This window comes from Acinonyx jubatus, chromosome D1 (genome assembly GCF_027475565.1).
Source record: "Acinonyx jubatus isolate Ajub_Pintada_27869175 chromosome D1, VMU_Ajub_asm_v1.0, whole genome shotgun sequence".
NCBI lineage: Eukaryota > Metazoa > Chordata > Mammalia > Carnivora > Felidae > Acinonyx > Acinonyx jubatus.
Window position 1 is genome coordinate 49,193,267 of NC_069390.1, and position 14,798 is coordinate 49,208,064.

General features: G+C 45.6%; 1 protein-coding gene across 7 annotated transcripts in view; it reads left to right on the top strand.

Moving 5' to 3' along the window:
- The window catches only part of TRIM66 (tripartite motif containing 66), a 57,101-nt gene that overhangs the window by 37,340 nt on the left and 4,963 nt on the right, over window positions 1-14,798 (top strand). For all 7 annotated transcript variants that reach the window (XM_053203501.1, XM_027073207.2, XM_053203498.1 and 4 more), the window contains 5 exons: window positions 10,707-11,228; window positions 11,394-11,586; window positions 13,092-13,152; window positions 13,598-13,772; window positions 14,078-14,367. In XM_053203501.1, the coding sequence (XP_053059476.1) occupies window positions 10,707-11,228; window positions 11,394-11,586; window positions 13,092-13,152; window positions 13,598-13,772; window positions 14,078-14,367 (1,241 nt within the window). The remainder of the gene's footprint in view (window positions 1-10,706; window positions 11,229-11,393; window positions 11,587-13,091; window positions 13,153-13,597; window positions 13,773-14,077; window positions 14,368-14,798) is intronic.

A 14,798-nucleotide genomic window follows, 5' to 3' on the forward strand; every position in this document is an offset into this window, starting at 1 on the left:
GTGGGCACCCCCACTTTCTAGCTGAGGAAACTGAGGTCCAGGGCCCTATAGTTTGTAGACAAGAGGGGTGAGGTTTATTTAAAACCGGGTTTGTCAGAATCCAGAGACTGTTTTTTCTCTGCAATGAAAATGGGGGAAGTATTTTATGTGTCCCCACAGCCCAAAATTGATTGGCTTTAGAATTTCAATCAGTGGAGTTTTTTGGGTGAGTGATTTGTAAGGACATCCTGCAGAGGTAGCTGAGCATCTAGGGGCACTGAGAATTCTGGAAGATAAGCTACCCTTCCTGTCCACCAACTTACCTGCTTGCTAGAAATGTTCATTTACCCCAGCAACAGCCCAGAATACCATAGCCCATCAGCTGTCTTCCCCTTATCCCTGCCCTTCACCCTCACCCCTGTCATCCTCCTAGCTGGAACCTCATTGATGTGTTGTGCTCCCCACTCAGCCTGCCCTGTGTGCCTTGGCCTGTTTCTACTTGTCCTGTTGCCTTCTTTGGCCTGGTGCCTCCTCTCAGCCCTGCACTTGAAGCTGTGTCAGCTCTTCGGTACCCTCCCAGACTGCATGCTTAGCCCTGCACATCCCCCTGGCTCTGTGGCCCCAGTACACAGTTGTCCTATGTACCTGCCCCTCACTGTGTTTCCCCCAGTGACGCTGATGCCATATGTGTCTTAGATTAGTCTATCCCAGTGATACTTGAGAAGAGACTTTAGAAAAGCAAGGGATGGCGAAATGAAATGGTAACTTGGAAAACCCTGGTGATGCTTGAAGTCTGGCCCAGCCCTCTGGTATTAGTGGTTGTTTGCCTATGCTGGGCCTGTCCTACCCTATTGAAAATGGTTTGGCCTAGAGGCCATAGAGATTCTATAAATAGGCCCTTTGTGGCTCTTAAGGGTTTAACTTTTTACACTTAGGCTGTTTGTCTATAGATCCATCCATTTATTCACTCACTGTTTTATATATATATATATATATATATATATATATATATATATATATACACACACACACACATATATATGCACACATATATATACTTATATATATACATATATATATATATATACACACACATATATATACCCATATGTATATATACTTATATATATGCTAGTATATGCTAGATGTTTTGCTAGGTTCCAGGCACATATCAGTGAATAAGATAGTCTCACACTGAAGCTTACAGTCTAGTGGGAGAGACAGTTAAATAAGCAACAACAATAAATATGATAAAGGGCTGTGATAGTCACTGGGGTGTATAGAAGGAGCACATAACACTGGCAGAAGAACTTTTCACAGAGGACTTCCTTTGGGACATGATTTTTAAGCTGAGGTTTGAAGATGTTAGGCTAGTGAAGGGGTGGGGAGAGGGCTAGAATAAATATCCAAAACAAATGGCTAGTAGGAAAGCCCAGAAGTGCGAGAAAGCCTGGGGTGCTTAGGGGGTTTCAGACAATTTGGCTTGGTAGGAACATGAGGTGTACTGTGGATGGGAGTGAAACCAGAGTGCTTGGAAGGCCTTGTAAATTATGATACAGAGTTTAGGATTCAGTCTTGGGGGTTGTGAGGAGTGAATGAAGGATTTCTAGCAAGGGATATGGTTTCAATTAAATTTTAGAAAGTTCACTTTAGCTGTAGGAAGGGAGACCAAAATACAGAGAAATAAGAGAGGCTAAATGGAATCAGTAACAATGGGTATAAGGAGGAAGCATGGACTTCAAGAGATCAGATCACAAGAGCTTTTGGACTTGAAGTCTGATTGGTGATGGAAAGTGAGGGAGAGAAAATCCTTTGGCTTGACACCCAGGTCTGTCTTGCCCACTGGGTTGCCATTCACTGAGATGGGGGCATGGGAAGAAGGGCCTATTTGGGGGGAGGAAAAAATTAAGTTTGAATTGTTGGTGTTCTCCTGTGGAAGCTACATAAGAAGATGACCAGAAGGCAGCTAGCTCTAGGTGTATGTAGTTCAGAAGGCAACATGGGGATTGCCAGTGCTCAAGTGTAGTAGAAGCCACACAGAAAATGCCACTGCTTATTTAACGAGTCTTGGTTCTGTCCCCACACACAGTACAAAGGAAAGGAGGTGAACCGTGTGCAAGCATGGAGTCCACACTGCCTGTGTGGGTAGCCCACAGGGATCTCTGATCAGCAAGGGGATGCTGCCCTACTGTGTGCCTTTGGGTTGGCAGTGGGGTTAGTGAAGGTCCTAGGAACTCTGACTTTTCATCTTGACCTGCCCCTGGCCCTTATTAACCCGGGCTCATGCAGAGGTTTGGAGGAGCAAGTGGCCCAGCCTTTTCCCGATGTTTTATAGGCTTCTTCATGGCTTGGACTCCCCGAGAAAGGAACCTCAATGTTGCCATCCTGGCCCAGAGCAGCCTTTGGGTCTACTTGACTGAGAGAGGTACTGGTTATACACAAAGCTACTGAGATCAGAGAAAGAGTTTTCTTTTGGTGGGAATTCATTGTCTGAAAGCTTGGATTAGGCATGGTGGAGGGTATGAAGATTGAGGACACCAAACAACATTTTGAGCATCTTATCATTAAATGATAATACTTTGTATAGCATTTTTCTATCTCTTCCCGTAGGTTTTTACATGTATTTTTCCATTTTATGTCTTTGTTTATCATAGAAGTGTTATGAGGAAGCCACTTTCATATTCCCCTTTGAAAGATGTGGAAACTGAGACACAGAGAGGTTAAGTGACCCACCTAAGAGTTATACAGCTGAGCATTGGCAAAGTTGGGACCAGAGCATGGGTTCCTGGCTCTGCTCGTGCTCGGGGACTAGGTTAGACTGTCTCTCCCCGTGTACTGCAGTGTGACAAGTATGACTCCATCTGGCCGCCCACTTGCTGGATTTTCCCCCTTACAGTCATTGGGAGTAGCCTGAGGCCCTGCTGGGGAGAGCTCTTAGGACCCAGCCTCGTTTGGTCTTGGTTATCTCTATCTGGTAAAGGTGTTCTAGCCTCCAACCTGCTCCTGAGCCTGTGATGGCCTGTGAGTGCCAGGGAAGTCGGAAGTCTATGTGAAGGCCACGGACCAGAGGAAGCTGGGGCACCAGGCGTCTCTCTGGGTGTTCCACAGCGACTCCTCCATGCTCTGAGCTGCTCACTGATGTTACATCACCACGAGGAGGACTTCCGCTACAGCACAGCAGCTGTGCACAAGTACCTGGGGGTTGGTGCTGACCAAGCTGATGGTGAACGCATTGCTGCTGAAAGTGAGATAGGAACGTTTTTGAATGGGTTTTCTAGTGGCTTGAGCTCGGCAGTCTCGGAAGGAGCTCATCCCACTACCTTCCCTGCATACAGCAGGGTGTTTTGGAATGAATTTTGACATTTGCCTGGCCCTCACGGTTGCCTAATCTTGGTTTAGCCATTCTGAAGAGAAACCACGGTTACCACACTACAAAGAATACCTTATATCCCAGGTGAAACTGGAAGACATTTTGATGGCTGCATTTTATACTTCTGAATGAGTCAACTGCTGAAGGACACACATGCACTCTTTTCCTCAGACCTCTCCTGAAGCCAAGGCTGTGGGCATCACAGAGAGCCTGTCTGAGCCGTAATTCAGCTGCAAGGGGGACCTCTCTTCCACTCACATGTGGTCCACATCCTCCACGGAAGGCTGAGCAAGACCACCAGGATGCTGCTTATGGCTTCAGAGAAGTCTGAGATGTATTTTTAGTAAATGATGCCCAAGCAGTAGGCATTCCTGTGGTCTACATTAGTAAGAGTGACGCAGAAGAGGAAGGGATAATGACTCACATGAAGAGCATTTATATCATTATCAAAGCACTTTGATGCCTGAGTTTTTAATTTGATTCTTATAACTCAAATGTACATTAACCTGTGGAGGAGGAAATTAAAGTCCAGAGATGGGAAGTGTCTTGCTTTAACTCATACTCTAAATCTTGGCTTACGTAAAGGAAGTACTGGGTGTCCTGCCTTCATAGTCTCCAGATCCATGGCCATGGGCCAGGTCATGGCTTCTCAACTCCAGGAATGATCATTGCCTCATAGCCTGGTCTCAACAGCAGAATTTGCTCAGAATCTTCCCAGGGCCTCGTGAAGCTTTCTTAGGGCACAGCCTGAGTTCTGGTCAGGAATTGCAGAACTATACAGAGTTCTGCTCTGTCCTGCTCAGAAACCAAGCCAAGTATTCCCCAGGTCTGGCTCCCTGAATTTTGCAACTTCTAGGAAGGCTCCTTCCTCTGTTCTAGCCTGATTTCACTTACAGATCAAATCTAAGATCTTTGTCTAGGTTTCCTGGTTCATGAGAAAACAGGTCCTTGCTCCTGGGCCCTAAATTTCCTTACAGTGGACTGGCCAAAATATCTCTGGCCTAATTCTTCAGAGTCTCCAAGGCTTGGGTTTGAGTGTTTCATTCATTCTGGCTTTTACTTCAGATTTATAGGAATCAGCCTATTCCTTTCCTCTTCCTTCCACCTCTGATTCTAAGATCCTCTTTACCATTTCTGTTTTTCCTGAATCATCAGGACACTGGACACTCTTCAGTTCTTATCTCTTCATCACCCATGAATGTTTTCCCATTTGATTCTGGTCAGTTAGCATGTATTACCATAGTTATATCCAAAGGAATAGTCTTTTTTTTTTTTTTTAGATTTATGATTTAATTTAATTTAATTTTTTTAAATTTACATCCAAGTTAGTTAGCATATAGTGCAACAATGATTTAAGGAGTAGATTCCTTAATTCCCCTTACCCTTTTAGCCCATTCCCCCTCCCAAACCCCCTCCAGCAACACTGTTTGTTCTCCATGTTTATTAGTCTCTTACACTTTGTCCCCCTCCTTGTTTTTATATTATTTTTGTTTCCCTTCCCTTATGTTCATCTGTTTTGCCTCTTAAAGTCCTCATATGAATGAAGTCATATGATATTTGTCTTTCTCTGACTGACTAATTTCACTTAGCATGATACCCTCCAGTTCCATCCACATAGCTGCAAATGGCAAGATTTCATTCTTTTTGATTGCTGAGTAATACTTCATTGTATATATATACCACATCTTCTTTATCCATTCATCCATCGATGGACATTTGGGCTCTTTCTATACTTTGGCTACTGTTGATAGTGCTGCTATAAACATGGGCGTGCATGTGTCCCTTTGAAACAGCACACCCGTGTCCCTTGGATAAATACCTAGTAGTGCAATTGCTGGGTCGTAGGGTAGTTCTATTTTTAGTTTTTTGAGGAACTTCCATACTGTTTTCCAGAGTGGCTGCACCAGCTTGCATTCCCATCCAAAGGAATAGTCTTAATTTGTATAAGAGCTTTTCATTCACCTGGGGGACCACTCACTGTCCATAAAAGCTACAACTTTGCTATTAAAAATCAACTTGTGAAACAACTTGCTGGGGAAATGAGTTCCTTCCTCAGGTATCTGATTCAGTTGTTTGAAGATCTACTAATGTTAAACCAGTCTACCCAATCTGAAGCTTTGAAGCACTCAGATATTCCATGATTTAATACAAATCTGTATACCTCAATCCTTATCTCCTCATCTATTTCTTTCAACCAGAATGAAGGCCTTTAATGTATTTCCAAGACTTAACTTCCAAGTCATTGCTCCCCTTTCCTCTGTACATTTACAGGGCAATCAGTCTTTGACAACCCTAACTACTGGGGCAAAAACCCAGAAGTGAGCAGGCAAAGCTTCGGAGCAGCAACAAGAACAGATGTCACAAAGCCCACACATTATTTCTGCATGAGATCATAAGGCCACACTCAGGTGTCTAGTATAGAGGTCTTGACAGCAAACTTAGTTACATGGTTTCCTTTGGAAATTTTAGTTTTCCTACGTGGTAGCAGTAAGCAGAGTGAAGCAAGGAGTCAGGACTTCTGTAATGTCAGCTAACGACAAAGGAGAAGACAAGAACCATCACCTGGAAAAGTGCCACAGTGTGAGGTCATTTGGTGAAAGGACAAGCTAAGCCCTGCATTGCCTTATAGCATCACTGAACTACAGCCTACTCCAGCAACAGAAGTCCATCCAAGCTTGTTTATGTCCTTAAGGAGTGGTCTCATTAGGCTTCATGAACTCTATTTAATATGACAGGGTGGTGTGTAAAGTGTTTTAGAAGTAGTCCCATTCAAAATAATTTTTTAAAGCCAACTGCATTTTGTTATTGAAAGAGGTATGGTTCAGATATATGGAAAATTAATATCTGTGGAACACCACCCTATTTGTGCTGCTTTATCCCCAGCAATATTATCTTGCTGTAAGAACCTGAAATTTATATTAAACTCAGGGCATGTGCATTAAGTGTCTGTTTATTGACTTCTCTATCATATTTTACTAGAGCACTAGCTTTCTAGCTAATGGCACAAAAGCAAGACCAGCCAGCAGGCTTTTAAGGCTGGGCCCAGACTCCTAGTCCTAGGCCTATATAAGCTTGGGAAATCTGTGTAATTGCTCTGTGTCTCAGTTTCCTTTTCTGTTGAATGAAAGAACAGTGCCTTCTCCAAATTTTGATAACATCATGTGACAATCATTGTAATGATATAAATAAGCACATTGAACTCCAGAAAAAGACCCAAGTGGTGAGGATGGGGATGGAGGCGGCAGGTGGACGAAGGATTGCACAGGTGACTAGTAGAAGAGGCTGACAGACAGTTCAGGGAAGTCGTAGGTCAGGCAGGTTGTGGATGCTGGTGGTTCAGACAGATTCTGTAGGTTCCAGGTGAGGTGATTTAGACAGGTCACAGGTCAGGCAGGTGGCAAACAGAGATAAAGAGAGAAAAGAAGAGGAAAGGGACACATATAGGAACATATAGCATGGGGGAAGGAAAGAAAATTAGGAGCAAGTGAGGAGACACTATGTAAGAGAGGTAAGAGGCTCAGAGCAGTCTCCCCTTGTACCACAGAGATGACCTGAGCTGATTTCAGAGTGAATGTTTTTGGCATTTTTGTCTTCTCTTCCTCCCTGATCTAGAAAATAGTTTTTCACTTGCAGACTTCAAAGTACATATTTTGCCTCATGAAATCTGAAGGTTTTACATGTGAAGAAGAAGGAAAGGTGTCATGTAGCTGACAACTTGGAAGGGTCAGTAGTTGCCATTTATAGACCTTACAGTTGGCCATATAATTTTGTCTTCTCTCCTTTGATCTCTGAACAATCCTGGTTGCTAGAGAGGGCAGGCAATGTCGTCTCCATTGAGAGATGAGCACCTTCTGTGTGTGAGGCACCAAATGTCAGGAATGGCCATATTCTCAAGCCTAGTGTGCTCTCAAGAAGCCCTGTCCTTCCTCCCAGGCCCTGGTTCCTCAGCCTGCTTTCCTGGCCCGGAAATTTGATTCTCCCCTTGCCTCTACTCACTTTGCAGCACTGGCAGCAGGGTAGAAAGGAGGTTCTCAATCCTGTGTTTCTTCCTACACATGAAATAGTTCCTTCCATTTTAATATTTTGCATCTCTTCACCCAGAGAGCCAAATGAAGTATCAAAAATAACTAACACACAGCATACATATGTTCCAGAAATGCAGCTGTATTTGTATAGCCTATAGAAATGGGGTGGTGCTGGCTTCCTTATAACACTTTCTCTGAGATCCTGGAAATTTCTCAGGTTCTTTTTACCACTACTAAGGCTTTCCCCTACTTCCTGATAGCTGTGGTCTCCTTGAGATTGAATGTGAATGTGGACTTGAAAAAGACTAGTCTAGTCTGCAGTCTCTTAGGACACGTTATTGACCTTGTGCTGTGTGCTCGGTGTTTATAGGAGCAGGTTCAGCAGGCCCAACTCAAAATAAACTGTGATAGAATTTCCACAGTTCTTCTAGGGCTCAGTACTCATGCCCTCCTGTCCTCTATCATTAAGTCATACTTCATGATGCACAATAAATAATCAGGACAGGGGAGTAGATATCCTACAAAGATATCCTACCTTTAATCTGGAGATGTAGAGATATCCTGCCTCTAATCTGGGGAGCGTTGTCTTTGGGGATTTAATGTTGTGCATATCTTGTGACCTACAGCACCTGACCATTATTACTTGGGATTGTCCCAGGTAGATTTTGATGCCCTTAATGCTTGGCACCAAGGATCTCACACAGAGCCATCTATGTCATTGGCAGATGAGATGACAACCAGAGTTGCACTAAATATACATGTCAAATGGGGAAAAGGTGAAAGAAACCAGCTCAAAGGGTTAGACTGTCCTATGTTACAAAAGAGATTCCAACAATCTTTGGGTATTCTTGTAGGTAGATAAGGAAAGATCGAATCTTAGAAAGCTGTGGTAGTATATAACCAGGACAGCAAGGAATGCCAAGGGATGCAGGCCAGGGCATGTTTGAGGCGGCTCTTCCATGCTTAATCTACCCAATTTGCTCTGAGTATTCTCCCCATACTTCATTCTCCTCAATATTCCTTATCTTGGGACTTAGACTATAGAGCAAATGGAAGCCTTTTTATTGAACACTATTGCACTACCAAGGAACATCTAAAAATAAAAAATTTTCTTTGGAGAAACAAAGGTATTTAGCTTATCTGCTTTTCGAATTGGGAATTAAGAATAGAAAATGTAAGCTTTACTAAAGCAGTTAAATAATAAGGGAAAGGTGTTGGGAGAGAAGAGGAAGAGATGATAAGAAGAAAGGAAAACAGGAGAGGAAGAGGGAGCAGGCGAGGGAAGGACAGAGGCTGAAGTGTAGAGTGTGGGAAGGGGAGGGGAGGAAGCACAGGGAAGGACAGAGCTAGATGGGCCACAGTCAAGAGTGTGGCTTCGGGGCCAGAGATCTGGATTCTAAATCTGTGAAAATCCCACATCAAGTATCATTGTTAGTTGGTGGAATATTGAAAGGATCCTCCGAGATCAGGAACAAGACAATTCAGCTACTATCGCTGCTTCTATTTGACCTGGTACAGGAGGTCTTAGCTGGTGGAGTAAGGCCAGAAAACACAGGAGAAGGAAGAAATAAAACTTAACTCTTCACAGATGACATGATTTGTGTTCACAGAAATTCCCCAAGTGACTTCAGCAAGGTCTCTGGTACCAGGTCAATATGCAAAAATCGTGTTTCTGCGTGTGAGCACAAGTAAAGAGAAATAGAAATATACAAAATTATGTGTTCAGTAGCATTAAAAACTTCAGATGCCTTTCTGAAACTCATTTTTCTCAAGTGTAAAATTAGGGCCATAAGAAGAATAATAACAATAACAATAATTGCAGCAGCATTAGCCGTAGCTGGGGTTTGTTGAGTACCTACAATATGGCAGATGTTCTAAATCTTTACATGGATTCTTTCTTTTAACCTTCACAACAACCCTTTAATGTTTGTTATGAGGATTAAGCGAGGAAATGTATGTAAGACACTTAGCAAATTTCCTTACATATAATAAATGCTCAATAAATTTTAGCTATATGAAGACAACCATTATTTTAGAGAGGTGCATAGACACAGTTTTTAATAGAACTAAGCTGCTATTTATTTGGTTTAAGATTTGTAGAATAAAAAATCACACATTATGTTGTTTTTTAAAATTGTAAATAGCTCATTAATTCATTTATTCAGCCAGGGACTGCTCCTGAGTCTAGAAATACACTGGGTAAGCAAAATAAGTAAAATCCGTGCCCTAATAGAGTTTACAATTCATGGAGGAAATGGAGATTAATCAAATGGTCTTACAGCTACAAGAATACAGTATAAAAAGGACTTATGAGAACACAAAAGAGGGAACCAGGCCTGGGCCACAGAATGAAAAGAGGCTTTGCTCTAAAAAAAATCACAGGTGAGCTGAGTTCAGAAGGGTAAGTGGGACAGGGGCAGGGATAGGACAATGTTCCCTGGAGCAGAAGCAGTCTCTTTGAAAGGGATGAAGATTCTAGGTGGAGGGAAGGCTTGGCTTGTTTCAGGAACTGAAAAATGTGTGAGTGGCTGGAGCTCAGAGAATGGGAGGGTTCAGGGATGAATTGTGGCTGCAGAGCAGGACAGGGGATAAGCCATTGATTTCACAGTTGTCCTGAGTGGTGGAATGCACTGTAGGGCTTTATGCAAAGGAAAAGAATGGCTTTATGCAAAGGAATTAGTTCCCCAGCACTAACTGGGGCTCCCTGAGCCTTGGCATTATCTCAGAGAAGGCCTGAGGCAGATCAGAGTTTGAGCCTTCTGAACTTCCTTCCACTTTTATGTAACAGAAACTAGTCTATAGGACCCCCAGAAGGGACAAGAAGGCACTAGTGATTTAGTCAGAAGGGAATGTGAAGCTGGAGGGCAGTCCTACAGTCTGACCCTTTGATTAGGTACTGGATAGGGGTTGAGGCGCATGGGCTAACGGTGGCTCTGTGTGTGTGTGTGTGTGTGTGTGTGTGTGTGTGTGTGTGCACGCACGTGCACATGCACACATGCGCATACCACCCTCAGGTCAGGTGGTAGGCTATCTCTCACTCTTCCACACTGTCTTGTCTCTTTCTCTCTCCCTCCCTCTCTCTCTCTCACACACACACATTCACACACACATGCACGCCAGTGTCCTCAGCCTGTGCCTGCCTCTCTACCAGCCTCCTTGGTGCAGGAGAATGGGAATGGGGACTTCATGTGCTGTGTGAGTTCCTTGCTACTACTAGTCTCTGAGGCCAGGGTGAAATCTGAGCGTGGGAGTTCTTGAGGGCTGCACCTCTCTCCTCCTTCCCCCCCATTCCCTGCTAAGAGCCTGACTCTGCCTTGTCTTTACTCCTGCAGCACTCCACTTCGGTGAGCATCATGGGCTTTTCCAACACACTGGAGATGGAGCTGTCATCTACCAGGCTGGCAAGGACCCTAGAGCCAGAGATCCAGAGCGTGAGCAGCCTGCCTGCCGCCCCTTCCCACATGGTACCAAGCCTGCTGAGCAGCACCCCCACAACTGTGTCCAGCCTGATGAGCAGTCAAAACCAGGCTATGCCCAGCCTGACAGTGGGTCATCTGCCGACCATACCCAGCCTTGTGCGCGGCACACCCCAGTCCGTGCCCAGCCTGATGAGTGATTCCTCCCAGGCCATCACAAGCCTAGCAAGTGATCAGTCACAGGCCAGGCTCAACCTGATGTCTGGTCCCACCCAGGCTATGCCAAGTCTGGCGACTTGTCCTCTGCAGAGCATGCCTCCAGCTTCTGACGTGCAACCAGAAACTGGATCCAGCTGCAGTCCTGGCTCTGGGCGAGCTGTAGGGAGCCTGTGCCCTGGAGATGGGGCTGACCCCTCTCTCGGGAATGCCCTGTGTAAGGTAAGTCCTGGGTAAATACCATTCCACACCCTCTACACATCACTGGGCAAAAGGGTGGCCGCTGCAGATAAGAGCTTATCCTGGCCTTAGCTTAATAGCTTTATGACCAGTAACAATAAAAATGTCTCATTTCTTTGATTCTTGTTGGCCTTTCGCTTTTGAAAGATGGAAAGTGAGGATTCTACCCGCTTCACTGACTCTCTGAGACAAGACTCCACAACCCGTGGTCTGGATGCTTCCAAGGACTTGGCTATCCCTTCAGAACTAGAGGAGCCAATTAACCTCTCTGTGAAGAAACCCCCACTGGTCCCAGTGATCAACACGTCCATGGCTCTGCAACAGTACCGGAACCCAAAAGGTGAGGCTCAAGTCAGTAGCCTGTTATTTGTGCTGGCCACAAACATGAGCTCAGCACTCCCAGGTGACAGAGAGGTCAGGAGACAGGCTCTAGGTGTGAGGGAGCAGTGTTTCTCTCTCTCTCTGCTCAGTTCACTTCTTCCCTCTAGAACTGACTTATTGGTACCTGTTCTGTTTTCCTCACTGTGGCCGGGGCTGATCCAGGCATGGCCAAGACTTAGCTCCACGTAACATTCCCATGGAGGTCTGGGTTAGAGGTGGGGGAAGCAGGAAGAACTCATCCCAGAAGGAAGAACTCTTCCTGGGAAGAACACATCCCAAAACTCATCCCAGAAGGGCTAGCCTTGACAAAATATTTTAGGGAACAGAGCATGTGTGATTTTGGAGTCAGGTAGATCTATCATAGAAAACCAGCTCTGTCTTTTTATGTTTGATCCTGTGTGAGACCCCTAACCTTTCTGAGGTGATTTCTTTCTCTGTAAATGGGGCTAGTGTAACTACTTTGTAGACTACTGGGCCAAATAACTACAGTGAGATCATTTGATGACTTTCTCTGTAGTAACAAGAACTTGCCTTGCACCCAACAGTCATCTGGATTTATGGTGTGCCTCATAGTAAAGAGAATTTGGACTGGTGGAGACTGGCTCTGATTCTCTTCTCAGCTACCTACACCCCTTCTCAAATGGGACTTGCCTTCTTCTGTGGTAGGCGAGGGCTAGCTGGAAAATTTGTAAGCAACTGCCGAGTGAAAATTTGGGACTTTTTCTGTTTAGTGTATGATGTGTGTTTAGTCTGTAATGATCCGTCTATTTCCCATATATCTAATAAATGAAAATGAAATAATTTTCCCCTTGTTTCTTTGCACTGACTGAAAGACTAACTGAACACTGATTGGTTCTTATTAACTGTGTAATAATGGAAACCTGAATTTTAAATAATCAAATTTTTGGACTGTGCTTGCCCAAGGAAAGTGCCTAGGATAGTGCCTGGTGCTGAGTGGGTGCTCACTAAATGTTAGTATCCTCCTCTCTCCCCACGCTGCCCCCTGCCCAGCTACACAGGCTCTACTGCTCTACCCAGGGTAGGGCTACGGGAGCCTCTTGCCTATGTGGTATGAGCTAGATTCTCAGGCAGTACTAGAATATCAGAATTTGGCTGAAAATGCAGAGGCTGGACAGAATGACCCCTAAGAGCACGTAACCCCAGTATATGGGAAACAAGAGATTTCTGAGCTCATTTGGAAGGTGAGAAGCTGGCCCCTCACCCGACCCAACACTCACCCATAGACAGCCTCTGAGTGTTGTTTCTCTTTTTAAAAGAAGGTGGCCTTCTTCTCTCAGGAAGGAGAGCCATGTTAGGATTGCCACCATTATGAATGATTACACTGTGGGTAACAGTTGTATGATAGGTGTGTGGCCAAAGGTATGAATAGCACATGAGTGGAAGGTATGGGTATTGGGCATGTTGTTATAAATGTATGTCACAGGTATTTGTCTTTTGCGTTAGAGTATGAGAATTTTAAACAAGGAGCCCTGGAATTGGATGCAAAAGGGAACCAGAGTATCAGGTAACAGGCTCTTGGCCCAACCTCCCTCTCCCACCCCTCAACTTCATGTCCTGGGAGTTTGGCACAGAAAGTCAGCACACTTGATGACTTCACTAGAAGCAGAAGTTTGCCTGCAACTGTCTTCTTCAACTCCCAGACCCTTGAGTAGGATCTGTGTGGTTGGGAGTCTGGAATGCCTGTGGGAGTCTGGGATGCCTGTGGGAAGCTATCCTGGCTCCTGCAACAGAGGGCATGTGCTCTGTGTGAAGTCCTCCCTCTTTAGGAATCCCCTCTTCTTTGAGCAAACAGCTCGCCGGGGGTGGGAGGGAGAAACATGGGCTTGCATGGGGTGGGACTGAGGAGATCTTGAGCAGCAGTTCAGTTGTCGGATCATGGTTGAGCTGACTTAGAGGCTGGGGTCAGAGGAGGCTCCCACTAAGACCCAGGGGTGTCTCTCTTGCCACAGGCCCTTCAACAGCGAGCCTAAGATTCCCTATGTGCGACTGGAGCGGCTCAAGATCTGTGCTGCCTCCTCGGGAGAGATGCCTGTGTTCAAGTTGAAGCCCCAGAAGAATGAGCAGGATGGGAGCTTCCTGCTGATCATCGAGTGTGGCACTGAGTCCTCCAGCATGTCTATTAAGGTACCACTCTGCTCTGTCTTGTCCTTGAGCTTGGCCCACCTTAGGAGCCTCTCTTCTTTCTCCACTTCATTCAGAATTCTGGCTCTGGCCTTGTCCAGAGTCTGAGTGGGGCTGCAGCCTGACCAGACTTGTCCTCAGCTGCCAGGGGCTTGTGAGATGCATATCAGGAGGCTCAGCATTCTTGGGGCTCAGCTGGCCTGGGGGCCTGGAATAAATTGGTGCCCAGGGCTTGTCAGTCCCTCCTCTCCCTCCCTCCACAACTTGTTGGTGCTGTGCTGACTGCTCAGACTCACTTCTTCTCCAAGGTCAGCCAGAACAACATGCCTGATGCCATCCAGGCCCCAAGTCTGGGGGGAAGAAAGGTCACTGTCACTTCTCTGGCGGGGCAGCAGCCACCAGAGGGGGAGGGTGCATCTCCTGAAGAACAAAGACTCATTCCTCGGACCCCTGGAGCCAAGAAGGGGCCCCCGGTACCAATAGAGAATGAGGACTTCTGCGCTGTGTGCCTCAATGGGGGAGAGTTGCTGTGCTGCGATCGCTGCCCCAAAGTGTTCCACCTTTCCTGCCACTTGCCGGCCCTGCTCAGCTTCCCCGGGTGAGTTGTGCCAATCTAGGGCCATTGGCTGCCTAGCAGGGTGATCTTCCAGGGATGACTATTCCAGGCCAGGCCCACAGAGCTCCTTCAAATGGGCTTCCTCCCCTCTCTGGGCCTGCATGAATTGCAGGTATGTGAGTCAGTGGCCCTACTGCCTTGTGCCTTCTATGCATGGATAGGAAGGTGTTTGAAATTTGAGTGGCTGTTTTTCTTCCTCTGTTCCCAGTTTCTTCCTACACACACAGGTTTGTCCCCATACTCCTCTCTCAGCCCCTTGCTAAATCCAATTTTTTTCTGGATTCACTCCATCCCAAGTTAGTGAATTTCTTTAAAGCTTGTGGTTAGGAAGCCATTCCCTACAGGGCAGGCCTAGGGACTGAGTCTCCCATACCATTCTCTCTCTCTGCCCCCATCTTAGAGCAGAGGGAGAG